We start from the raw sequence: 26,994 nt of genomic DNA, 5'->3' as shown, positions 1-26,994 counted from the left end.
ACATGGTCGATAACGGGAACCACTGCACATACTTTTAAAGATAACATTTAATTCATAAACATTTCTAATCTTAAACTATCAATTATTACGCGAAGCTAGAATTCTTCCCTGATTCAGAGGAAAAGAATTTAATAATTAATGCTTCGTACCACCTTCTCAGGAAGGCCATAAATCCGTAAGAGTTAATTAGCTTAGAAACAGCAAAAATTCTCTTTTAAAATGAGAAGCAGGGTACGAAACGTTAGTTAAATTAACTTAAAATATAAAAATAAACAAAGAAGTATCTCTAAAAACAAAGCACAGAGTAGATTTTATTTCCAGCTGCTCTAAAAGCCATCCCAAGAAGCAGAGCCTCGGCCCCCAGTCTGACTGGGGTCCAGCCAAAGTCACTCTGACGGCGTCTCAGGTGGACAGACCTGCCACCCGGCGCTACACAGGAGATGTGCCCTCACATTTGGAATTTATGTATTCCACTGAAAACAGTGTATTCCACTGAAAACAGAAAATAAAATGGAAAAAAATCATTGTTTCGATATTTCCATATTAAATGATTTGTCTGTAAAAAAAAAATCACAAAAACCATCTTCCTTTAAAAAATAAATTTTTAGCCCTGGCTGGTGTGGCTCAACAGATTGAGCGCTGGCCTGAGAGCCAAAGGGCTGCTGGTTCAATTCCCAGTCAGGGCACATGCCTGGGTTGCAGGCCGGGTTCCCAGTAGGAGCACGCGAGAGGCAGCCACGCGTTGATGCTTCTCTCCCTCTCTCTCCCTCCCCCTCTGTCTAAAAATAAATTTTTTAAATCTTAAAAATAAATAAATAAATAAATAAATTTTTACTTACATCTGATTCTTGGACTAGGTAAGTAAGGAAACAAGACTTTTCTTTAATAATAAGTATATCTGGAAGCCAGCTGGAAGGTGGTATTTAATATTTAGATGACAATTAATATCCACAGAAACTAAATTTCAAATTGGAGTGTAACAAGATTAGAAGAATGTATTAAGGGGCCAGAAATACAATTATTATTTTTTAAGAGATTTTAATATTTACTTTTAGATAGAGGGAAGGGAGGCAAAGAGAGGGAGAGAAACACCGATCTGTTGCCTCTCACACACCCCCAACTAGAAACCTGGCCCCGCAACCCAGGCATGTGCCCTGACCAGGAACTGAGCTGGCCACTTTCTGGTTCACGGGACAATGTCCAACCTACTGAGCCACACCAGTCAGGGCTAAAATTATTTTTAGAAGTCTAATTAAAGATAAATTACTAACAATAAGAAAGAAATAATGAGGTATTTTAATAATGAAAGCGGTATTTTAATAATGAAATAATGAAAAAAATATACCAACTTCTATGTACATTTCCGTACATAGATATGAAAAAAGTTTCATGAAAAAAAATCAGTGGTAGCTTTCTAACCAAATATAAATAGATATGATTTAAATGACCTTTGCAATGGGATTACTCTACTTATAATACAGATTAGGAAGGAAGAAAAACACTAAGCAAAGAATCATTCACAAGTATAATACAAGGTTAAGGAAATTGGGGTACAGTCGCCATAAATTTTATAGTAAAAAAAACAGTGCCTAAGAAAGTCCATCAATCCCCCAGCTCCATCCAACTCCCTCCTGCACAATGAAAACCGCTCTCTTTAATTTTCCAACTATTACCAAATGTCCAACACTGAATGGCAGTGCTTTGCAGTTCCAGTTCGCAGGCAAAAATGCAGATAAGGAAATGAAGTACTGTAAAGCTGTTGAAGAAAATATCAAACCGCACATTTTCCTCTAAAAAAAGAAAAAGGCATCTGCTAGCTTTCCTTTTAACAAAATAGCACTCTTATGTTGCTGCCAGGTCATTTAAGACACATTCCTGGTCCTTCAGGAATTATAAATGTGATGTTGCTACTCTTGCCCTATCCTGTTTTTTTTTTAAAGGGAAGGCACGATTCCTGGCAGATGATGGCTGGGTTGGCTGGAGCCTTGTCCAGTAGAGAAAAGGTTGTAGGTTCAATTCCCACTCTGGTGCACTCCATCCGTGGTCCAGGCCTGGGAAGCAACCAATGGATGTTTCTCTGTCACCCTTCCTCTCTAAAAGCCTTCCTCTGTAATGAAAAAATGTCCTCGGGTGAGGATTAATAAAAAGGGAAGACATGCTACCCCTGAGTGTAAATATATAACAAGGACTGGTCTATTGAGATACATTTCCAACTGTTCCCCTGAAGGAAGGAATGAGAGCGGAGGGAGGACAGGGAACTAGGGGGAAACGGGCTGAGGGGAGACTTTGTTGCTCTTCTTACCCATCAGTAACATGTAAATGGTTTACAACCATTTACTTGTATGTTTATACATACATTTCTTGTATGAATACAATTTTTAACTTCAAAGAGAAAAAAATTATGAGAATGAAAACAATTACTACAAGATTAGATCTCAAAGGTTCTCTTCTCTACCAAGGTACCAACTACAGTAGAATTGCCAAGACGGGATTAACTGCTACGTTTACAATGCAGAGCCTGCTGGGTACCATTCTATAGCCTTTTGTTTGATTGATCCTATAACCATCCTATGAGACAGACGATTGCATCCCACTTTACAGATGAGGACACTTGGCTCTGTAAGGTGAGGAAATCAGCCTAACATCCACACTAGGGCCAACTGTGCATCTCACAAGCAGCTGAACACTTCTTTCAGAAGTGTGCCCAGACATAAATCCTGATATCGGCATCCATGTCAACACCAACCAGGAAATGTCTTAAAGGTACCACAGGGAAGCTCTCTGAGAGGGTAGCAAAACAAACAAAGGACAAAGACACACACATATTTAGATTAATTTTTAGATCAATTTCTCTTTAGTTCCTTAAACATCTGAGCAAGTAGAACTCTTGAATTCATTAGTTCTTTAAACAGCTGGGATAAGCTTGGTACACGGATAAGAAATTGTCTCCTCCTCCCCAATTCCTGTCTTACTTAAGCCTTGTAGCAATGAAAATTAGGATTTCTGATTGTGAAAAAAAGACATAAATATAGAGCTCTTAAGAGGACAGGCAAAAAGGCAGACACAGAGCGAGAGACAGAAAGAAAAAGGAAGAAAAAGAGGGAGAGAAGAAAGGAAGGAAGTAGCAGCAGCTGAAGGCTATAACCCTAGTAAAGGTTGGAACCAAAAGTGTGCCAGATTCTAAAGCTCCTTCTACCACACTGATTCCCCAGAAAGGGAAGAGCAAAGACACCTTGCAAAAACAAGGTAACATATGGCAACATATCACTTAAATATGCCAAAAAGAAAAGGCTTCATAGTACTGAAATAATTTTCTAAGAGAAGTCCACCGTTCTATGATCTTTCATATTATTCTTCTATTAAAGAATATTAACAGAGTAGGTAAATAGTCTAGAAGTTTGCATTAATAACAATCTAACCAGACTTTTAAATGTTCTCTTAGCTACTGAGACAAAAGGTATTAGCTCCACTTTGTTAGAAATTAAAATAAAATTAAAGATTATTCTTGGAAATGGGAGGGAGGTGGGGAGCAAGGGGTGGGGGAGGCTGGGATGGGAGAAATAGACAAAAAAAACTGTACTTGAAAAATAACTAAATAAAAATTTAAAAAAAAATAAAAAATATTTCTACATTAAAAAAAAGATTATTCTTTATTTTAAAAGATCTCTTCAGGTCTAATAAAATATATCATATTTTGCCATGTATAATGTGCACCTTTTTGCCCAAATTTCTGAGAGAAAAACAGCGATGCACATTATACATGGTTAGCGCTAACTCTGTATCTATATAAATGCTTTTTAAGTATATTTCATTGATTATGCTATTACAGTTGTCCCATTCTTTTGTCTCTCCTTTATACTCCTCTGCCCGGAACCCCTGCCCCTGTTCCCAGCAGCATTTCCCCTCTTAGTTCATGTCCATGGATCTACATGCAAGTTCTTTAGCTTCTCCATTTCCTATACTGTTCTTAACATCCCCCTGTCTATTGTGTACCTACCATTTATGCTTCTTATTCCCTGTACCTTTTCCCTTCTCTCCCCCTTCCCCCTCTTCACTGATATCCTTCCATGTGAGCTCCATTTCTGTGACTCTGTTCCTGTTCTGGTTGTTTGCTTAGTTTGGTTTTTATTTTTGTTTTTTTTTTTAGGTTCAGCTGTTGCTAGTTGTGAGTTTCTTGTCATTTTATAGTTTTGATCATCTTTTTCTTAGATAAGTCCTTTTAACATTGCCTATAATAAGGGTTATTACAATAATGAATTCCTTTAACTTGACCTTATCTGGGAAGCACTTTATCTGCCCTTCCATTCTAAATGATAGCTTTGCTGGATAGAGTAATCTAGGTTGTAGGTCCTTGCCTTTCATGACTTGGAATATTTCTTTCCAGCCCCTTCTTGCCTGCAAGGTTTCTTTTGAGAAATCGGCTTACAGTCTTATGGGAATTCCTTTGTAGGTAACTCCTTTTCTCTTGCTGATTTTAAGATTCTCTCCTTATCTTTCATCTTGGGTAATTTCGTTATGATGTGTCTTGGTATGTTCCTATTTGGGTCCAACTTCTTTGGGATTCTCTGAGCTTCCTGGACTTGTATGTCTACTGCCTTTGCCAGATTGGGGAAGTTCTCCTTCATAATTTTTTCAAATAAGTTTTCAACTTCTTGTTCTTCCTCTCCTCCTTCTAGCGCCCCTATGATTGAGATGTTGGAACATTTAAAGTTGCCCCAGAGCTTCCTAAGCCTCCCCTCACTTTTTCAAGTTCCTGTTTCTTCATTCTGTTCCACTTGAATGTTTATTTCTTCCTTATGTTCCAAATCGTTGATTTGAGCCCTGGTTTCCTTCCCTTCACTGTTGATTCCCTGTATATTTTTCTTTACTTCACTTTGTATAGCCTTCACTTCTTCCTTTCTTTTGCAGCTGTACTCAATCATTTCTGTGAGCATCCTGATTGCCAGTGTTTTAAACTCTACATCTGATAGGTTGGCTATCTTCTCATCACTTAGTTCTTCTTCTGGAGCTTTGATCTGTTATTTCATTTGGGCCGTATTTCTTTATCGCAGCTCAACTACTCAGACTCACTCCCTCTCGGCTCCAGCACTGGGGTAGCAGCTTGAAAGGCACCAGAGGCACTTAGGGAGGAACTGAAGTCCCTGGCATCGAGGTGCGCACAGGCACTGTCCCTTTTCTAGACCCTCCACCTACAGAGCCAGCAAGCTGGTGCCATATCTGAGTACATAAATGTTTTTAATTCTTTTATTTATGCTTATGCATTAAAAGTATAACTCTAGAAAGCAATAACAATATCTGTATGCAAAATAATACCATGGAATATGATCATCGATTTTGTCTCTAAATATAAATAAATTAAAAATTGAATTAAAAACTAAAATAAAAGATTTCTTTTTATGAAAGTTTAGGCCAAAAATATGGGGGCATGGTATAGATGGCAAAATACGGCACTTCCTAACTCCTACTTAATAAACCCCATGTAATTTTTAAATTATGTTATTTAAATTTATAGAACCATGAAAATATAAAAAAAAATAAGCAGTATAGAAACTGGGAGGATGGAAGGAGCCTCAAAAGAAAGAGGAAGGAAGGAAGGAACTAAGGAAGGAAGGAATGATCTAAGACCTCTAGAGTTTAACTTTCAAGTTTAAAACAAACTTTAGTTTTTAAAGTTTAAAAAAAATCTTCACAGAGAAAAAAATCCTCCCAGAGGATATTTTTAATTTTAGGAAGATAGGAGGGGAGGGGGAGAGAGAGAGAGACATCAATGTGAAAGAGAAACATCTATCGGTCACCTCCTATCTTCACCCTGACTGGAGATCGAACCCACAACCTGGGTATGTGCCCTGACCAGGAATTGAAACCGCAACCTTCTGCTGCACGGGACTATGCTCCAAGGAACTGAGCCACCTGGACAGGGCCAAACTTCAGTTTTTGAATTATCTATAAAATATCACACAAAATATGGATAAATCTAGATAAATCTAGACAAATGTTAACTGTGTTGCTACAATGCTTTGTTAAACATAATTTAGTTTTTGGAACACAACTAAAAGCAAAATGAGGGTGTTAGTGTAAGGCATAAGAACTTTACATCTAAAACCAAAAATGTATCGAAAGTTTTATTCTATTCTTAAATAACACACTCTCTTAGCTCACTTGCTTAGAGCCTGGTCCAGAGGATCTGTCTAAGGCCTACCAGACTCTGCTGTGATCTCTGGTCTTAGACTGAACACTTTTCCAGGCAGAAAGCTCACAAATTGTGCCAGTGACCTCAAGAGAAACCCAATGGTAAGTACGAACAAACCAAAGCAGTCCATTGCTAAAAACAATTCCAGGTGTGAAGCCTACTTAACCTGTGAGCAATAGTGCCGCCACTTAATTATACAATTATTAGACATTAGGCAGAGCTAAGAACTCAAGGTCTCCTGACTCTTGGCCAAAAAGCCTTAGGTATTAATCATAGAAAGAACTGAAGTTTGTTTCTTGAATCATCACAGCAACAAAAAGGCAAATGGGACCAAGATGTACAAATCGCCAGTTATAAAAATAGTCAGGGGGACGTCACGTCAGCACAGGGAGTAGAGTCAATGACACGGTAGTAGTTCCGCATGGTATTAGGTAGGTATCAATGTCCCCAGCGCACCTGTGAAAGGCAGTCTCTAACGTGGTCATCCATGAGCCGACCAGTCTTGACACCCTTTTGTAGTCCCTGGCCCTTGAGTGCAGGCTGGATTTAGTGACTCACTTCTACCCAACAGCACGGAAATGCTGGGGTGTCACGTCCAAGATTTAGAGAGACTGCAGTATCCATCTTGAGTGAAGGAAGCCAGCTGCCGTGTCGTGAGGCAACCGTGTGGCAAGATCCAAGGAACAGAACTAAGGGAAGCCTCCGAGCAACAGCCACTGAGGAACGGAAGTCCTCAGTGCAGGAGCCTGAAAGGGACAGGCCCCCTGGCAGCTGGGGCGGAGATGTCCCAAGTGGAGTCTTCAGGTGAGACCACAGCCCCAGGAGGCCTTAACTCAGAGGCACGCAGCTGGGCTGTGCCCAGATTCCTGACCCTCAGAAACAGTGAGATTTGTTGTTTTCAGCCACTAATTTGGGGGCAATTTTTTACACAACAATAGATAATACAGAACTTCACTTTTTTCACGAGTAAAAAAGGTTGTTTTTTTTCCTAATATGGAAATGAAATTCTACTGAATCTACTTTTCATCTAGTTATGTCTTCTGGGTCAGATAATACAAATCTGTTATGTTAAAAACTTTCACACACTTGAATCTGCCAATGATCCTATTTATCCCCCTATTTCCTTCTATTATTGTTCACAAAGCTTTCAGACCCCCTACCATTCTGGTCATTCTCCTCTTAACTTTTGTTAATCTCCCTCTTAATACACCTCAAATGGAGCACAACACACCAGGTATGATCTGGTCAGCAACTGCACACAGTGTAACTAACAGCTCCCAAAATGCAGGCACTCCACAAGGGCCACACTCAACAGTCAGAAAAGAAAGTAAAGAGTACTATAGCCCTGACCCACGTGGCTCAGTTGATTGGTGCCACTCCACAAAGCAAAAGGCCACTAGTTCAATTCCAGGTCAGGGCACAGGCCTGGGCTGTGAGTTCAGTCCCCGGTCAGGGCACATACAAGAGACAACAAATCTATGTTTCTCTTGCACATTGATGTTCCTCTCCCTCTCCCTAAAAACAAATAAATAAAATCTTTAAAAAAGAAGTGCCATAAAAGAATTACAAATGAAATGCAATGGGAGATCAGAGGGGTACTATGGTATCCTAACTAAGAATGGGTTTGAAGGGCTGTTGATATCCTAAGATGCACAGATAGAAAGGGCACTAACATTTATTGTGCATCTACTATGTCAGGCCTTGTGTTAAATACTCCTGTATATTACCTATGTAATTCTTACAGCTCTATAATTTCATTTCACGGATAACACTAACGCTCAGAGACATTAGGTACGTGTCCACAGTCACACAGCAAAAGGTACGGAAGAATGGGCCAAGACAGTCTATCTCACTATAATCCTGTAACCTTCCCATTACGATACTGCGTCATTTGCAGGGGTGAAAACAAAAGGGGATAATTAGGACTGAGGTTATCTTGAGCCTAATGTCAGTCAAAGTTTTAGAAACTGGAATTTAACTTGTTTCCTGTGCATTGCAGTTGATTTATCATTCATTTAGCTGGTAAGTCCAAGGCAACGCTCTCACACTTCTCTACTTAAGGGCCCAAGAAACTGAACATATTTTCAGAGAGCCCTTCAGCATGAAATTTTCTAAAGTCTTTGAATTTTACCTTAGAAATAGTGTGAATATTCCATTGTCTGTATTATCTGTTTGTGTTCATATAAAAACAATATATTTTTACCCAAGTCTTCAAGTAAAATTGACGGCCACTCTGCAAGTGTGTGCCATGTGATGTGACCACAAACTCATCCCTTGCCACACGGCAGCTTCTCTCTAATGCTGCGACTACTCCTATTTGAAAAGCATTGGTCACACAGAACAAAGTAAGCTACTTCTCTGTAAATCAAGAACCAATGATCCACACTGAGAATTATTCAATACCAAATGAAACGCAAGTCAGTGATTTGCCATAGTCATATTTTCTAATTATGAGAACCTCCTCCTAAAAGCAGAAAAGCAACCCTGACCCACATAGAGGGCGGAAACACCCTCTTCTCCATGTAACCACAGTAATAAAGAACCTCTGTTGAGGAATAAAAATCCACCTTAATAGTTCCTGTGAGCCTTTTAAAAGTCATAGGAAATAAGGTCCTGGACCTGAAAATGCTAGATAGAACATGCAGAACATTTTAATTATCCTGGCCAATGGTCCACTCTATTAAAAGGTAATCAATTTTTTTCCAGAGTGCTTTCGAATACATTATTTTGTTCAACTTCACAGCCCATTCCAAGACTGAAACAGGAGCAGGTCTATCCCCATTTTACAGATCTAGAAATCAGAGCCAACAAAAGGGTAAGTAGCTCTTCCAAGATTGGAATCAGCAGCAAAGGTAAACTTAAATCCCGGCGTCCAGCTTGCTGATCTACTAAGGAAATCTGCATCTTTTCATGCTTATTTTGGAGTGTTTCTTAAACTGCAGCATATATCAAGCCCATCACATGCTGTCCATTCAGTAAATAACTAATGAACTCCTCTTCACACACGGAAGAGACTGAACAGCTATGTAACTAGGGACATAGGACAAGACCCCAGTTCTTCTATGATACATTCCTAGTACTGGCTTTTAAAAAGACAGAGAGGGGGAAAAAAACCATGAAGTTGGAGGGAAGATAAGCAGGTTAAAATCCCTTACACACACACAAATACATACTTAGTATCCCTAAAATTAATAGAATACCGTATGTTAATTGTAATTGAAAAAATTTTAAGCTATATCTAATGATATCGAAACTCAAGGTTGTTGGGGTTTTTTTTAACCTAACAACATACTGTTAGGCTTAACTGCTTGTCTTTTCCAACATTGTATAATTTTTTCCTTCCTGTGTGGAAGCTATCTACCCCTAAACCCTAAGGTTAAACTGTTCATTGTATCTTCCTTTGAAATGAGACCTCTAGAATATGCCATATAAAGGAAAACGGGCTCCTAGGCGTTTCTCCTGTCTAGTAAAATTTCAATGACAACACATGCCAACCCTGGAGATCAAAAATGAAAAAAAAATTTACTTAGATTTACTGTGAAAAAAGATTTCTAGCACATTAAAACCTACATGTTAATTCCTGTGCCATGAACTTCTTGAAGTATTCTATGAAGTCTACAACAAAGGGAGGGAAATAAATGTGAGGATCACCACCTATGAATCTGGGTGGAACAAAGACTTCGCCTTTCATTATGCAGAGAACCAAATTGCCAAAAAACGCTCGGCTCAGACACCATGCGTGGTTAGTGACTGCGAGTCTGGGTACAGAGAAGGCAAAAATCTGAAGCTGGTCAAACGCCGCCGCTGCCTGCCCCCCGCCTCCGGCCCTTTTGGCCAAGGCCTGGCCCCAGAGCTGCAGCCCCAACCTCTTTCTCCCATTACAGGGAACCGGCTTAACCCCAGGAGCTCTACGATCTCCTACATCTCCCAGGCAGACGGCCCCGCCTGGGCTCAACCCCTGTTTCCAAATTCAGTCGCTGCCCTCCCCCCAACCCCCACGCCTGTCCAGACCTCCAAAGGCTGCTCCCATAGACTACCGCTGTAAGAACGGGGAAGCCCCCGGGGCTGCCCCAGGCTGCCGCTGTCTCCCAGCTCCGCAGCTCCCCGCTCCTCTGGCCAAGGCGTGTCCACTTCTCGCACTGGCTCAGCGGAGGCTCGAGGAAGGAAGAATCCGCCCCGCCTGTCCCTCTCCCGCCTCTCGGTGGCAGCGAGGTAAGCACGACCCCACAGCCTCTTAGGGCTCAGGGGTGTGCAAGCCAGGGCACGGGGCGTTGCTGCGCCCCCCTCCCCCCCCCCCCAGCCCGGCTGGCAGCGAGGGGAAGGTGTGGTCCAGGGGCTGCGGCCTCGCGTTGGCCCGCAGTTCCCAGGTCCTCATTCGGCTGCGCCAGGGCCCTCACCCGCAAACCCAGTCCCACCCCGTCAGCACCCAAGCCTACCCAAGGCCCTGCACCCCAATCTCGAGCGCCGCCCTGGGGGTCGCCTGGCTCAGAGTCTGGTCAGGTGGTGACAGGTGGCGACGGGTGACCATGGCAACACAAGGTGTGCGGTGTGGCCCGACCCCGCCTCCGGGAGTCACTCACCTGCGGGCGAGCCCGGAGAAGCAGCAGAGGAGAAAGTGGCGGCAGACCGGCTGCCGGGGCCCGAAGTGCCGGCTCCGGGTGGGGCGGGAACGCAACGGCTGCGGTCTGGATTCGGCGTCGGTCCTCCCTCCACCGGGTCAGTCCATCAGCTCTTCAGTCCGCCCTTCCTCCCGTCTGCCCCTCCCAGGACGGCGGCCGCTCAGCCCGGCCTCCGGCAGACTGCGGTTGTCAAACGGTGCAGAGCCCGGTTCCAGCCCTGAGCCCAGCCAATCACCGTGCTTCCCCGAGGCGCCTCAGGACCCCGCCAGCGGGGCGGCCAGGCAGGTGCCTGCGCGGATAGGAGAATCGGCTGGGCTGCCGAGTCCGGCGAGGTGAGGACCCTTCTGGATGGACAGGATCCAGGCAAACGCCTCAAGGGCTGGCTAGACCCCGGGGAAGAGCAGGGCGCAGGGATTGGGTGAGACCTGCAGCCTGGACGCACGCCCCTTGCCACTTTGACCGTGTGTCCTGAAATAGCGTAAGGGATTGTCGCCTCCCAACCTAGAGTCCTCCGAGCATTAAAATTGCCTCCTAATAATCGTCCTGGATAATGTGTTAATAAAGGCCAATGAAATTAATCTTGTCTCCTCCCATTTTTCCAAGCCTCATCCTGCCTGAAACTCCAGCAGCTTAATAACCAGCCCCTTCTTGATTCATGATCTGCCTTGAAGCATTTGTCAGTTACTTAATATTCAAGTGTTCATAGTTTTTTATTACTCCTTTGTGTGTAAGCTCATTGGCAGCAAAACCTCAATACTCCCCACCCCTTCGGTGCAGTACGAGGACATTCTTCATCCAGACCACCCCACATCTGTTAGATTCTCGTCTGGACCAATCCAGAAGCTAAGAAGTCAAGACTGATTCTTTTCAAGAATGAACTTTCCACTATGAGAACTCTTAGTTTTTGTTCTTAAGAACGCTCTGGGTATTGCCTAGTTGTGTTTCTGGCTTGCACACCCTAAGGCCCTTGAATGTCTTCATCATTTATTTCTAACCAGAGCATCCAGGTCCACTTCCCCTCAGTGTACAACCCGTATTCCACAAATATACGTGATGCTTAAATGAGCGGAATTAAAGCGTTCAGGGGGTAAAAACCACGTAGAACTAAGAACACAGGGACACAAGCCTGCAAAATAGCCTGGTACTCACAAAGGCAAAAAAGCCTAGAGTGAGCTGGGGCTCCCAAGGTAGGGGAAATGTTTTACAAACAGACTGGTAAGAATAAACAAAAACATTTCTGTAAAGGAAGAATTTGCTCCAGTTCAAGGTAGAGAAGTGATAGCTTGAGAAAAAGGTTTTAAGAAAAATATCCTTTTGAGACAAATTCATGGAAAACAACGATAAGCACAAAGAGCCCAGTTCCAAAACGTCAGTTGTCTAGCCCTGGTTAACTCCTGGAAGAAAGTCTTCACCAAGAATTTTCTCAATGATAAATGGCCAACAGATAAATATAAACATTACATAATGTTACCCCAGGTGTTGATATCTAAAACAAAAACAAAAACAACCTTTACAGAATGTTTAAATTGAAAAAGTGGGCAGATATGATATATCCTGGAAATAGTTTGTCAGTTATTTGGCCGGTATATTTCACTCAAAAACCCATTTCTCAATCTTGACTCTCAAACAACAGTAGTTGCAAAAACCAGAACCATTTAAATATTTCAATATTTAACTGGATCTAGAGTTACTAATTAGGAACAAGCTGACAAACATTTGACTACCTATTATAGGTAGAGTGTTATTTTTTTAAAAAGAACCAGAATTATGGTATTACATTGGTTTTGGCATTCATTAAGCACAAAATGTGTTGTTTGCCTATGTTCTCATTTAAGCCTCACAATCTCCTTTAAGATGCTTGTTAATTCACATTTGGAGATTAAGGGAAATAACTTGCCCAAGGTCAGTTAGTATGTAGCAGAGCCAAGATTCTAGCCATTCTGACTCTTAATTTTTTTTTTCCCACTCTACTCTGTAGTAACTGCAAGTTTCAACTTCAAGAAAAAGGACTTTATTCTGACAAGTTAGAGGGGATAAAGGGTCTTATTCATGTTTGTATCCCCTATATTCTATGGCATAGTATCATCTGAATCTCAGTTTTCAATGAATACCAATCAGAATTGTTAGAAGCAAATACATAACCATTATACAATATTTCCAGAAAGGGGGATGGGAGGAGGAAAGGAACCAGGCACTGAAATCCAAGACATCTGGTACATCTTATTACTTGTACACTGACAAATGCATTGATTGTGTGTTTGCTTCCTAGTGTAACATCAAGTTTTAACACTACAACCTTAATAGCTGTCGCCTACAGTATCACCTTTCCTTCTATACTCAGCCACACTGGTTAAGATTAGATCTGCTTGTCTTTCACTCTAGTTGCTGCAAAGCAGGAATTGTCCTGAAAGGACAAGGCTTTCTCAGATGAAGGACTGTCCTTAGGTCCCGAGGCACTGCCTCCATCATTCGGCAAGTATTTATTGAGTGCCTGCTTACTCTGGCTTAGGAACTAGGTTAGGCATCATTTAAAAACACAGGTTCTAACTTGACAGAATGACTCATGGTGCCTTGTGACATAAATGCCTCCAGGCTAAGGTGGACCCCTTTTAATATGATTCTCAAAGCTCACTTCTAAAAGGGGGAACAGGAGTTTTTGGTTTTCTCCAAACAGAAGGAAGAAATCTGAGTCCAAGCTTAGGTTGAGACATCTTGCCTCAAGCTGTTCAGGGGAAGTTCAGTGGGGAAAAGGGAACTTGCTTTAGAAGCTCTATTCTCATTGTTAGAACACGCACTCATAAATGCACACACCAAAGAGCTGTGTGCTTCCCAGCAAGCAGTGCCCCAGTTCTGGGACCACAAAGTGCCACCCTTGCTGCTTCTCCTTCAAGCAGATTCAAGGACTAACGATGTAGGTAGAATACCAGTTCTCCCAGAGCTCCTGTCTAGACCAGACCCCTAAACAAAAGTTTCAATTACATGTGTATGGGTAAACCTAATGCAGAAAAATATATTCATTTCAACATAAAGGAGCTGTTCTTTTAAAATTTTTTATTTATTGATTTGAGAGAGAAATATCAGTTTGTTGTTCCACGTATGGATGCATTCATTGGTTGGTTCTTGTATGTGCCCTGACTGGGGATCAAACCCACAACCCTGGTGTATAGCGACCACACTCTAATCAAGCCATGTTTCTAGTTTCAGTAACAAGGCAATCTTGAAGATAAGTCCCAGGCAACAACCTTCCCTCCTCCACCTCTGCTTTGCCTCAGGCCCTGGAAGCCGTTTTCTTTTTAAACACAGAAAAAATTTTAACTGATTTTAGAGCGAAGAGGAAGGAAGAGAAAAACATCGATTCATTTTTCCACTCACTTATGCATTCATCAGTTGAGTCTCCTGTGTGCCCTCACCAAGGATTGAACACACAACCTCAGCATGTCAGGACATTCTAACCAACTGAGCTACCTGGCTAGGGCCTAAGTGTCAGCTGTTTTTATTTAAGAACCTACCTCTCTCAGTATGACCCACTGTTCTCCCTCATGAACTCTAAACTCCAGTTCCACTGTACAAGAGGATTTGCTAATGTGATTAAGTCAAAGGGCCTCCAAATGAGATTAGCCTGGGGTTTCCAGGCAGGTCCATCTTCATCGCGAGGATCCTTAAAAGCAGAGATTCTTTCCTGGGGCTCAGAGGGAGATATGACTATGCAAGTGGGCTCGGCTCCGAGAGATGCAATAGGGTTACAAGCTTTGACAGCGAGTGCAGCCCAAGAGCCAAGGAACGCTGTCTCTAGAAGATGCCAGAGGCAAACAAGCTGATTCTTCCCTACAACATCCACAAAGGAACGTGGCCCTCCTGGAACCTGGATTTTAGCCCAGTGTCGGACTGTGTCAGACTTCTGACCTACAGAACTGGCAAGATAATTATTTTAAGTCACTAAATTTGCAGCAACTTTACAGCAGCAACAGGTACTAAGACACAAATTCAAAAGATACTTTGAGACAAATCAAGTGATTTAAGCAGGGATCGGGTTTTAGATGGAATATTAAGGAATTAGTGTTCATTTTTGTTATGGTATAATAGTATTAGGGCTACCTTTTAAAACTTTTTGTTAGAGATACATACTGAAATGTTTATAGATGAAATGATACAGTATCTGAAATTTGCTTTAAAATACTGCCCACTCTAACCCCCTAAAAACGATGGGAGAATAGGTAAGACATTACATTAGCAAGACTGGTTATTATATCAAAGGTGGGAATTCATGATACTATTTTCTGATTGTATGTACTTGTGATTTTCCACTGTAATTTAAACAAAACAAAGTGAATTCACTTAGACCACATGACACGTTCGATTAGCACTTTCCAGAGGAATCTTGTGATAAAGGAAATGGTATGTATCGGCACTGTTCAGTGCAGTAGCCACTAGCCCTGTGGCAACTGGGCACTACTGGACACCTGAAATACAAGCTAGTGCAATAAAAAGTTTTCAATTTTATCGTACTTTAATTAGCTAAAAAGCCCAACCGTAGCTAGTGGCTACCATATTACACAGTACAGCTCTAGAGCCTGGGAGAGAGCCATGCTGCCGTAGCATCAGCACGAATCAAGTCAGTGGACATCTGGTATTCTCGTCTGCCTGGACTCTTTCCTTTTCCTGCTGACAGCAGCTCCCACCAGCGGTAGGGCCTGAGACCCAGGCTGCAGTACAGCAGCTTCCTGGCCACAGCGATTGGCCCAGGAATGCCCAAGCCGGGGCAGTCACAATCCTTGCTTAGAATTCTCTGTATGAGGAAGTGAAGCAGCTTCCTCGATTAGGAGTTACATGGATGGAACCCTAGAACTACTTGCTTTCTTGTTCCCTGGAATCACAGAGGTTCCTGAGAGTAAAGCCAAAATAAGGATCAAGATGGGCAGTGTCTTGGTTCTCAGGTTTTTCTTTCCCTATTTCAGTTGAACATGCCAATAAATTCCCTTTTTTCTGTTTACGCTATTTTTGAGTAAGTTCTAACATGTGCAACCTAAAAAAGTCTCAATACAAAGTGCCATATAAAACTTTCCTCTGGTGTCTTCACATGGTCTTTTCTCTTTATGTACCCACACAAAACTTCTTACATGTCAGGGTCATTGGCAAAAATAGTAAGACTGATAGCACTGCTATGCAGATTGAGTTGTGTCCTCCTAAAATCTGTATGTAGAAGCCCTAACCCCCTCTCCATCTGACTGAACTGGAGACAGGGCCTTTAAGGAGGTGATCGAGGCAGATTCCTGATGCGACAAAGTGCTGCCCTTTCACGAAGAGGAAGAGACAAGAGCGCTCAGCCACGTGGGGGAACGGTGGGGGGGGAGGCAGCAATCTGCAGTCCAGGAAGAGTCCTTGCCAGGACCTGGCCGTGCTGGCGCCGTGACTCAGACTTCCAGCCACCAGAACTGAGAAAGTGAATCTGTTGTCTAAGCAACCGGAACAGCGTAACACAGGCACCGGGTACACTGGCCCAGGTGCGTGTCACCACCAGCTCCCTCCCTCATCAGAGTGCGGCAGACCTCACCAGCAAAAACAGTGAAAGAGTAATGTTCCACTCTTGACTTCAGCTTGGACTGAAATAGCTTTGCAACTGGTTTTTACTTTTTTAAACAACAAAAAGACCTGTCCCACTATCTTGAATCTTACTATCAATTCAAGTACATTATAATAGTAATATAGAAAAAGTGTTTTAAATGAGATTAAGCAGCTAGAATTATTATTACCAGTAACTGGGTGGGGGGGGATTTGATAAATGACACAAATTAAAGTATTAATCTTTTTTAACTTTTCATACTTTAATGCAGTATCAATAGGTTAAGAAAGTAAAATTTTCCTGAGTACTGATTTGCAGATGTTTAGAAGTGGTACACAAGACATTAGTTTCACAAAGAGTAATATTCACTGATCTCTCTAAATGCAATTTTAATCTTTATGTTAAGCTAAGTACAATAATAAATACAATGAGCCAAATACACACAAAACCTGTATATCCTGATCTACAAAAGTGGTTTCCATAGCCACATATGGTTTTAGCCGAGTACACATTTCTGCAATGAACAAGTACTAACAAATGTTCAGAAAACACTACCCAAACACTATCCTGCTGTCGGCTTTTCAAGCAATGCCATTCCTGTTACTGAAAGCCTTTATTTTTATTTAGAAGGGAAATCTGACCTGGGAAAATGAGTCCTCTTAAAACTTGACAAATAGTATGTTATATGCCCGAGACGAGAGGTTTTAAATCAAAAAGGCTTCCACAAAGTATTCATGAAACTTTTAGTTTCTCCCTCCCACAAATCACTCCTTATCAAAAGGAAAGAATATTAAAACAAATTATTACCTTAAGACAGACTGTATTTCCTTCTACTATCTCCTTAAAAGAAACACAAACCATCTCACTGTCTTTTAATAAGCCCTCAGACTACTGTAGTCTAAAAACGTTACAGTGTGGCTGTCATGTCTTAGCTCTCAGAAAGGCAAAGGTGCGTTTAGACCTCACGTGTTAAGCTGCATGGCCAGCAATGGCTCAAATCCACCTAATACATGAACACCACTTCACTGGTCAGAGAGTCAAAAGTCAGGTCTGCAAGGTCCTTCAATTACACATGGTCATTAAAACCCAGTAAGTGATTCAGGTGTGGCAGTATCACGACAGGCAGTTACAGACTCAGCCATTGCCCCAAAATCAAAGACATAAAAAAAAGGTGGGAAACTCTGTCCTTGTCCATCTTTCACTTACATGATTAGTTGTCAGGACCTTACTATGTAAATCATATGGTTATTTCTATACAGGGTCTCCTCAGAAGATAGTGAAGCTTCAGAAAGTACAAAAGTTGTCAAGATCCGTAGTTGGCTTCATCAAATGCTTTTCTAGCTCGTTTCAATTCTTCATTCATAGTAAGCAAGTCTTTCACTCGAGCGAATTTCCTTGGATCCTTTCGAATCAAGAAGACGATATCTTCAACTTGTACCCGCCCTTGTCTTCCAATTGACATTGCCTTGTGAGTCTATTATAAAGAAACATATTAATTTTTAATCTAGTATTTTACTTTTAATTTGCATGTATTTAACACTGGTGAATTTAAAGATTTTTCCTCTTCTATCACAGCTATTCATTTGTGAATTATCTATTTGTGTCCTCTGTCCACTTTCTACTGTATGATTAGCAATATCTCTCTTGCTTTATAGACATATTTTAATTTTAAGGACATAAAAGCTACCAAATTTATTGATGTTTCTTTTTTGTTTTTTTGATATATGTAGTTTTGGGGGAAATTACTCTTGTAACTTCTTTGTAATCACCAATTTCATTTAAAATAGGTGTCCATCTCCGTAGTGCTGGGTTTTCCTAAAATCAGCTCTCACCCCCGACATACTCGTCCTGGGCACAAAGGTTCATCACCGGGTGATTTCTAATGGCTAAAACAGGGAAACTAAATAGTGAGGTTTCACACAGATAAATCTGTGCACATGGAATCAGTTTATATAATGAAACCAGTAACAAAAGAGATTACTATGCAATGACATGGGGAAATGCTCTAGTCTTACCTAAATGGGAAATAAAAAACACAAAAACCCAGGTTATAAGACTGTATTAATATATACATGATTTCAATTTTGTAAATTAAAAAAAAACACATGCAAAAAGACAAAAGAATATTCACCAAAACCCTAGCATTAGTTGTCTCTACAAAGAGTGCGCGCACACACACGTCTGTACATGAGGCCTGTCCAGAAAGTAGCCAGCCACATACTACGGAAAAGACACATTTACTGCAGAAGATACAAGATACAAGAAACACTGTACACAGGACAATGACACCTCGGTCCCCTTCAAAGCAAGTACCTTGGGACCTCACACAGTTCCCCCAAGCACCATCAGCTACCCCATTGTATTTTCCTGAATTTCATCAGCAGTCTGAAACCTCTTCCCTTTCATAGGTAATTTTAATTTTGGGAAAAGCCAGAAATTGCAGGGCACCAAATCTGGCTGTAGGGGGGCTGAGTCACCTGGGTGATCTGATGTTTCTCAAAAAAATTCAGCACAAGATGTGATGCACGAGTGGGTGCACTGTCACGATGAAGCTGCCCATCACCAGCTGCCCTTGGCTGCGGCCTTCTGAATCATCCACATAGTTTCCACAGGGAAATGTTCACACTTAATACAAAATTTGATGCAGATTTGTTGCTCTATTTGCTCAGTCATTTTGAATGCAGTGGCCACATAGTGCACATGCTCACTCAATAGCATTTACCACCCCCACTGAGTGAAGTCGTCATTGTCTAAGCATGTGCACGCCAGTCCACTGTCCTCAGCTGCCAGCTTACATAGATATTGCTCAAACTATTATCCTAACTTTTTCCGGACAGACCTCATGTATATATATATATATGTATATATACACACAAAACCTTCATTCTCAATAATAAACAGTAAACAATAACTTCCACAAAACAGGCACCCAAATCGATAGCTTATTTCTAAAGGATGCCACAATTCTAGTCTTTTCTAAAATTAGAATTTCAAATCTATTTTTAATTAACTAAGACCAATTACAAAAAAAAAACCTTACCATTTCAGTGATGAACTCTATAACAAGGTCTTCAAGAATATCCACCGATTCAGTATAAGGATTCTGGTCATCCCCAAACCCATACATCATACATCGTACTGTAAAAGAATACTCATTTGTGTTTACTGGAACAAATGTTAACCATTGGATCAACACTTTTTCGAACCAGAATTGATCTAACCACTGGCCTGCGGGTGCTGACCACAGGTTGTGTTCTCACACCACCTGTACAGAAAGAGGAGGCGGAGTAAACCCACCCCACACACACCTCAGCCCAGGCCCTCTGCCTGGTCTGTATTGTGAATGGGGGGACATGGGGGAAAAAAGGGCAAAAAAAAAAAAAATAGAACTGAACCAAGCTGTAGAATATACGGGCATAAAAACATACTTACATTGTATTTGTTGTCTCCTATGATTGTGGTATAAAAGGTTTTAACCAGTCTCATAACCAACTGTTCCTACCTGGGAGGTAGGAACCTCTATCGTCTACTCACCAACCTTCCCAGAATCCCTTTTAAAAACATTTCTATTTATTTATTTTTAGAGAGGCAGGAAGGGAGAAAGAGAGGGAGAGAAACATAGATCAGTTGCTTCTCACGCCCCCAACACAGGACCCGGCCCAAAATCCAGGCATGCGTCATAACCAGGAATCAGACCAGCAACCTTTCAGTTTACAGGACAATGCCCAACCCACTGCGCCAACTGGTCAGAGCCCATAATAGCTTCAAACAGGCAGGGACAGGGTGAATGGCAATGACTTAGCCCTTGGGGGTGGTCAGTAGGACATCAGAAACAGAAGACAGAGTCCCTTCTCACATTACCATAGGGAAAAGGACAGGAGAGAAAGCGTCCAATGATCTTCCTACAGGAAGAATGGGGCAATCGAAAGAGATAGCAAAGGGCTTCCTACACAGAATCTTGACATTTCACTCCCCAGATCAATGCAACTGCCAGCAAAAGCCCTTTCAGGCCATGTCTGAAGGAACCATAAAAAATGCAAGAAAAGAAAAGTGTAACACAGAGTAATAAAAGCAACTGCTAATAGCAAAAACTTATATAGCCCTTACTCTATAGGGTGGGGCAAAAGTAGGTTTGTGAGTATGCAAAACAGTTTATTATTTTATTATTACTATTAACTATTACATTCTTTTCCATACCAACACCTGTAAACCTAGTTTTGCCCCACCCTGTATGCCAGGCACTGTTTTAAGCCTTTCACGCATATACCTCATTAAATCACGAATAATCCTCACAACAATGCTTTTACATAGATACTATTATCATCCCCATTCTATATATATGACAAAATTGAGGCACCAAATTAGTGACTTACTCAAAGTCACAGAGATAGTAAGAGATGGAATGTGAACTTGAACCCAAATGATCTGCCTCCAGAGTCTATATTCCTACCCACAACAGTAGTATCACTGTTCTTGGTAGTTTGGGGCAGATGGGATCCAAATTAATTGTTATCCTATACCCCATATAATCCCAGTTAGTCCATGGATAAGCTCTAAGAAGTCCTCAAACACTCCTAAAATTATATGCAAAAACTGTATACATTATGTGTAAGTGCCTTTTTCTAGGAAGAAAAATCAACTCTTATGAGATCCCCCAAGCAATTAAATGTTAAAAAAACTGTCATACATTGAAAATGCTTTTTATCTTAATCTGGGTGGTGGTTATAAGTATATGTATGTATGTAAGATTCATCCACAATTTATTCTGTGTAAATTTTATTAAAAAAAAAAAGGAACACCTAAAACATTTCTCAAGGCAGATGTGTACCTTAAGAGTAACTACTTAAGAAAAGCAAAAGCTGACAGAAATTTTTAAAAAAGAAAATAGACCAAACCTAGGGAACAAATGAAAGGAGTGAACTGGAAGCCAGCCTGGGATAGAGGTATCCCAAGGGGTTTACACTGGCAAGAGCCTTCAGGTCCAGATACAAGAGGGGAAAAAACAAACACAGAAGCCAATGTTCTCGTTCTCTCATTCATTCCTTCTCATCCTCTCTCTCTCTCCCCACTTTGGTTTCTGAAACTTTTTTTTTTGGAGATAACTTCAGACTTACAGAAGAGTTGCAAAAATAGTACAGGGTTCCTGCATACCCTATATCTAGTTCCCCCTGCACCTTTTTAAAGTATTTAATTAATTTATTTTTAGAGGGAGGGGAAAGGAGAGAGGGAGAAAAACTGATGTGTGGTTGCCTCTTGCACGCTCCCAAATGGGGACCTGGCCCAGGCAAGTGTCCTGAGTGCAAATTGAACTGGTGACCCTTTGGTTCACAGGCTGGCACTCAACCCACTGAGCCACACCAGTCAGGGTCAGTTTCCCCTTATATTAACAACTTACATAACCATAACCATTTACCAAAACTAAAAGGTTAACACTGGTACAACTACAGAAGTTACTCATTGTACCAGTTTTTCCACTAATATCCTTTTTCTATTCCAGGATCCCACACTATTTAGTTGTCATGGCCCCTTAGTTTCCTCTGGTTTGTGACAGTTCCTCAGACATTTCTTGTCTTTCATGACCTTGACTTCTAAAGAATATTGGTCAGTTACCTTGTAGCATATCCCTCAATTTGGGCTTGTCTGATACTTTCTCGTGATTGGATTATGGTTGTGCATTACCAACAAGGGTACTACAGGGGTGATGTGCCCTCTTAATGCATTGTATCAGAAGTACGTGATGTCAACATGTCACTGGTGATGATAACTTTGATGACATGGCTGAAGTACTGTCTGCTAGGATTCTCCAAAAATAACAATGTGCTTATTATTCTTCCTGAAAATGTAGAATTCACCAGTAGGGAAATATGTTTCACTGGAAAACATATTAGATAGGAAGTATATAAACTGTATTTGTTTAAAGGGTCTGTGAAGATAAACACCAGCAAATGCTTTGAAACTGTTATAGTAGCAAAAACAAAAAAATATATATTTTAAGGTATAAGAGAGATCTTGGTAAGATGACAAAATCCCAGTAAGACAAGGACAAGGAGAAAGCTGTGAAGATTCCAAATTCTTCTCATCATAAAAATAAAGCAATCGAAGGAGAATAAATGTCTCTGCTGCCCTAACTGGTGTGGTTCAGTGGACTAAGTGCTGGCCTGTGAACTGAAAGTTCACTCGTTTGATCCCCAGTCAGGGCACATGCCTGGATTACAAGCCAGGTCCCAAGTTTGGGGTGTGTGATCAATGTTTCTCTCCCTCTCCTTTTCCCTCACTTCCTCTCTCTCTAAAAGTAAATAAATAAAAATATTTTTTAAAAAAAGTTTCTGCTGCCCTGGCTCAGTGGATTGAGCATTAGCCTGCAAACTGAAGGGTTGCCGGTTTGATTCCCAGTCAGGACTCATGCCTGGGTTGCAGGCCAGGTCCTGGGCTGGGGTGTGAGATAGGCAACCAATGGATGTATCTCTCACACATCAATGTTTCTCTTTCTCCTTCCCTTCCCCCTCTCTGAAGGTAAATAAATGAAATCTTTAAAAATATATAAAGTTTCTGCTATGAACCAACTATGCAAGCCTCACTCCGGGGTGCTCTGGTGCAGGAATTCCATGTGCAGGCTGACATAAGTGAAACAACATACCAATGGAATGAATGGCATCAGAGATGGAATAAGGAGCAGTGAGCTTTAGGTGAGGAACTGAGATACGCAGAAGAATCTGAGTGGTTAAAAAATTGAAAAAACACAGTGATGCAGCAGTTTCAAGAGCCTTTGGGAACTTCTTACATCTGGCGCAATGTAAACAAACCAGGTACTAGTGTGTTGCCCCATCTGTCAACACTCAGCCGCAACTACATGGAAGGGGCCCGGGACTGGGAGATGGAGAACATTCTCATGGTGCCTTTGTTGGCACCATGGTTTGGGCTGGACCAGTCCCCTATGCTGCTGACAAAAAGGTCAAACCTGTCTGTTGAGGGAGAAGAGAGGATCAATCCATTATAACCTCTACCTAGCCACTCTAAGGTCCCACACTGCTTACCGCCTTCCTACCTTAGTCCAAAGCTCCAACTTAATGTCTACCCTCAGCACCTGTTCCAGGATCCATCTATCCTTCGGCTTACAAAGAAGTCCCTGCTTCTACTGCTGCAAAGGTCAGGGACAGGAAAGACATGGAGGTGTGGTCTTAGGTCCCAAATTGAAACCCTCATCACAGTTCCTCACTTAAAAAAGAATTTGTGTGTGTACTAACATATCAATTGGGATTAGGATCATTACTAGCTATGACAAGTTAAACATAACTTTATAGGCAAGTCTCAGAATAGTGTCCCTACAGGGAAACAGATTCAGATCAATAAATCTACTTTGAATGCCCATGTCCAAAACTTTTTATCATCTATAATAAAACCATTGTAAATATTACTTACATTCATTCATTTATTTATTTTATTTAGTTATTTTTCAAGTACAGTTTTTTTGTCCATTTTTCCCATCCCAGCCTCCCCCGCCCCTTGCTCCCCACCTCCCTCCCATTTCCACCCCCCTTAGTTCTCATCCCTGTGTCCTTCCTATTTGTTCCTCCAAATCCCTCCCCCTTCTTCCCCTTAACTTCCCTTCCTTCTCCCCTCTGGTCACTATCCCCTTGTTCTCTATTTCAGTGTCTTTGGTTTGTTTTTTTTTTTCTGCTTGCTTGTTTGTTTTGTTGTTTAGCTTCCTGTTAAAGGTGAGATCATATGGTATTTGTCTTTCAGCACCTGGCCTATTTCACTCAGCATAATGCTTTCCAGTTCCATCCATGTTGTTGCAAAAGGTAGTAGCTCCTTCTTTCTCTCTGCAGCATAGAATTCCATTGTGTATATGTACCACAATTTTTTGATCCATTCATTTATTGATGGGCACCTAGGTTGCTCCCAACTCTTGGCTATTGTAAATTGTGCTGCTGTGAACATTGTGGTGCATAGGTTTACTTACATTCTTTAGAAAAAAGTCTCTTTCTTTTACCCTGTCCACCTTCTGCACCTCCTCCAATTTCTTCATTTTCTTCCTCAAACTAGAAGTTAATGTATACAAAAAAATGTCAAGTAATTGCAGTGCGGTTTTTAAAGAATATTTCATTTTTTATTTTTAGAGAGAGGGAAAGAGAAGGAGAAAGAGAGGGAGAGAAAGACACATCAATGTGTGGTCACCTCTCCCGTGGCGCGCACTGGGGACCCGGCCTGCAACCCAGGCAAGTGCCCAGACTGGGACTTGAACCGCGACCCTTTGGTTCACAGCCCGCGCTCAATCCGCTGAGCTACACCAGCCAAGGCACATTTTATTTTTTTAATAATTAGCGTTTCAGCCCTGGCTGGCGTAGCTCAGTGGATTGAGCGCGAGCCTGTGAACCAGAGTATCACGGTTCGATTCCCAGTCAGGGCATATGCCTGGGTTGCAGGCCAGTTCCCGGCAGGGGACGCATGAGAGGCAACCATACATTGATATTTCTCTCCTACTCTTTCTCCTTCCCTTCCCCTCTCTCAAAAAATGAATAAATAAATAAGAATAATAACCCTAATAAAATATTTTTTAAAAAATAATAATTAGCCTTTCCCCCCACTTTCAACACTGTCATCATGCCAGAAAGTGTAAAGCAAGCAGCAAAGACCCATGAAACCCTAGCGTTTCAGTCCAACGTCCGGCTCACGCACAGATACTTCTATAATGTCCCTGTACTGTCCCGGAAGAGTTCTCATGACCATACTTTACTCTTTCAACCAATTCAGTTGGCCTATTGCTAAACAGTTTTATAAGAGTTGGTACTGAATCAAAGCAATCAAAGCTAATACTAAGTGCTGCTTACGCAGTGCTAGGAACTCTTTTTAAGTAAGCCTTAGCCCCATTTTATGACATGAAAAACCACGGACATAAGTTAAATAACTTGCTCACAGAGAACAGAAATTTTGAAACCCAGGTTCCGACTTTTGGTCCATACTTTAAGAACATAGTTTTGTGAGCAGTTAACTGTTGGTTCATAATGGGCTCTAACAAACATTAGCTTTGACCTCCGATGATTCTCCAGGCGTTACGAAGGGCATCTGGCAGATACGGACCAAAAGCAAAGGGCAAGGGGCCACCTCTCCCTTCACGTCCTGCCCCATGTATTAAAACGAGGAAGGGAAAAAGCTGCTAGCAGGACGTCAAGGCCCCGGCTGTGCCGGCTGAATTCACTATGGAAAACAGACCCGATTCCGAACTCGCCTCCGCTACTGTACCCAAGGGAGTAAAGGAAAGAGCGGGTTGAAACTGGTGGTCACTCACAGTAGCGTCCTCTTCCTCATCCGCCATCCCACCAGCAAGCTACACAACGGACCCGCGTTGCTCCAAGGGATTTTCACTACTTCCGCTGTCTCACTTCCGGTGAGCGAGGGCGCGGCCGGGGCGGGGCCTAATCCACCTGGCTTGCTGGAAGGGTGCGCGTGCGTAACGCGTAGGAGCAGAGCCAGAACACGCCCTGGGCGTTTACCGAGGAGCTCTGAAATCCTGAAGAATTAAACATTAGCGAAGGAAAGGTAGCCTGGGCGGCGTATATCACCCTAAATTTGCTTCTGCATGTGGAGTCACTACTCTCTGATTTTGGACTTCCTAGCTGTGGATGGATCGTTGTGGGACCACGTGGTCTTGGGCTGTCCCAAAGGTGTATTTAAACAATTTCAGGCCCTGGCTGGTGTGGCACAGTGGATGGAGCACCAGATTTGCGAACCAAATGGTTGCTGGTTCCATTCCCACTTAGAGCACATGCATGGGTGGCAGGCCAGGTCCCCCAGTAGGGCGCGCTTGAGAAGCAGCCACACATTGATGCTTCTCTCCCTTTTTCTCATTCCCTTCCCCTCTCTAAAAATAAATAAAATGTTTAGAAAGTTTTTTCCAACGACTTAGAGTTCCGCTGCTATTTATGCCAAGCTTTGTGTTGGTTATTGGGGATACTCTTCACTACTAGTTCTCACGGGAGCGGTTCTGCCTCTTAGACTGAGGATTTAAATTTTTGTGGGTAGTTTTTTTTTGTTAGAATGACCATTGGAGAAACCATGGGCATTAGAGTCTCAAGCTAAGGATATAAATGTTCTGCAATGCAAGAGATGATGCCACAGAAGGAAAAATTGTCCTACAGTACACTATTTTCGAAGTCCTATTAAACATTCAAGTGAGTGAAAAATCTGTTTATATTCTGAGCCTAGAACCTAACTCTTTACATATACATGTATACATCCATATTCCTGCTCCCAATTCCTGGCAAAGAGCTCCTAAAACCCTTGTAAATTCCTAATTGGATCACTAGGAGCATCTTTTGTTCTAATGAGGTGACTACTGGATGGCTCCTGGGTGGGAGTTGGTCACAGCAAGGCCAAGCCACAGAAGCTTGGAAGTTTTGGCCCCACCTGCCCATTCTCCAGAAAGGGGAGAGGGGCTGAAAATGGAGTTAATTGATTGTGCCTGCATAAGGCATAAAAATCCTAACAGAGGTTCCGAGAGCCTCCAGGTTGCAGTACACATCCACATACTGGGAGGGAGGGGGCCCTACCCCAACTCCACAAGCACAGAGCTCTGCACTCAGGACCCTCTGAAACCTCATCTAAAGCATCTTTTCCCCTGGCTG

General features: G+C 41.9%; 2 protein-coding genes and 1 non-coding gene across 4 annotated transcripts in view; 1 reads left to right on the top strand and 2 right to left on the bottom strand.

Moving 5' to 3' along the window:
- The window catches only part of WDR47 (WD repeat domain 47), a 43,126-nt gene extending 31,929 nt beyond the window's left edge, over window positions 1-11,197 (bottom strand). The window contains exon 1 of one of the 2 annotated variants that reach the window (XM_037152486.2): window positions 10,771-11,197. The gene's annotated coding sequence lies outside the window, so the exon portion shown is untranslated. The remainder of the gene's footprint in view (window positions 1-10,770) is intronic. The other variant, XM_037152487.2, reaches the window with a different exon arrangement.
- A 5,409-nt stretch (window positions 11,198-16,606) lies between these two features.
- On the bottom strand, window positions 16,607-25,767 carry TAF13 (TATA-box binding protein associated factor 13). The gene is made up of 4 exons (XM_053655971.1): window positions 25,659-25,767; window positions 24,333-24,411; window positions 19,410-19,507; window positions 16,607-17,843 (listed from the first exon to the last, which is right to left on the bottom strand). The coding sequence occupies exons 1-4, from the start codon at window positions 25,683-25,685 to the stop codon at window positions 17,673-17,675; spliced, it is 375 nt and encodes a 124-aa protein (XP_053511946.1). The 5' UTR covers window positions 25,686-25,767; the 3' UTR covers window positions 16,607-17,672.
- Window positions 19,595-19,726, top strand: LOC119054604 (small nucleolar RNA SNORA51). The gene has a single exon (XR_005083545.2). It is a non-coding gene; the product is annotated as a small nucleolar RNA SNORA51 (small nucleolar RNA).
- Window positions 25,768-26,994: the final 1,227 nt, after the last annotated feature.

Source organism: Artibeus jamaicensis, unplaced genomic scaffold (genome assembly GCF_021234435.1).
Source record: "Artibeus jamaicensis isolate MK-2021 breed Jamaican fruit bat unplaced genomic scaffold, CSHL_Jam_final scaffold_1689, whole genome shotgun sequence".
Classification (NCBI taxonomy): Eukaryota; Metazoa; Chordata; class Mammalia; order Chiroptera; family Phyllostomidae; genus Artibeus; species Artibeus jamaicensis.
The sequence above is the reverse complement of the archived record's forward strand: the minus strand, read 5'-3'. Positions and strand labels throughout refer to the sequence as shown.

Coding starts and splice junctions, on each gene's coding strand:
- TAF13 (XM_053655971.1), bottom strand. CDS start 25,685: ATGGCGGATGAGGAAGAGGACGCTACT. Junction 24,412..25,658: donor ATGAGGAAGAGGACGCTACT/GTGAGTGACCAC, acceptor ATTAACTTCTAG/TTTGAGGAAGAAAATGAAGA. Junction 19,508..24,332: donor GAGACTTTTTTCTAAAGAAT/GTAAGTAAACCT, acceptor ATTCTTTTACAG/TACGATGTATGATGTATGGG.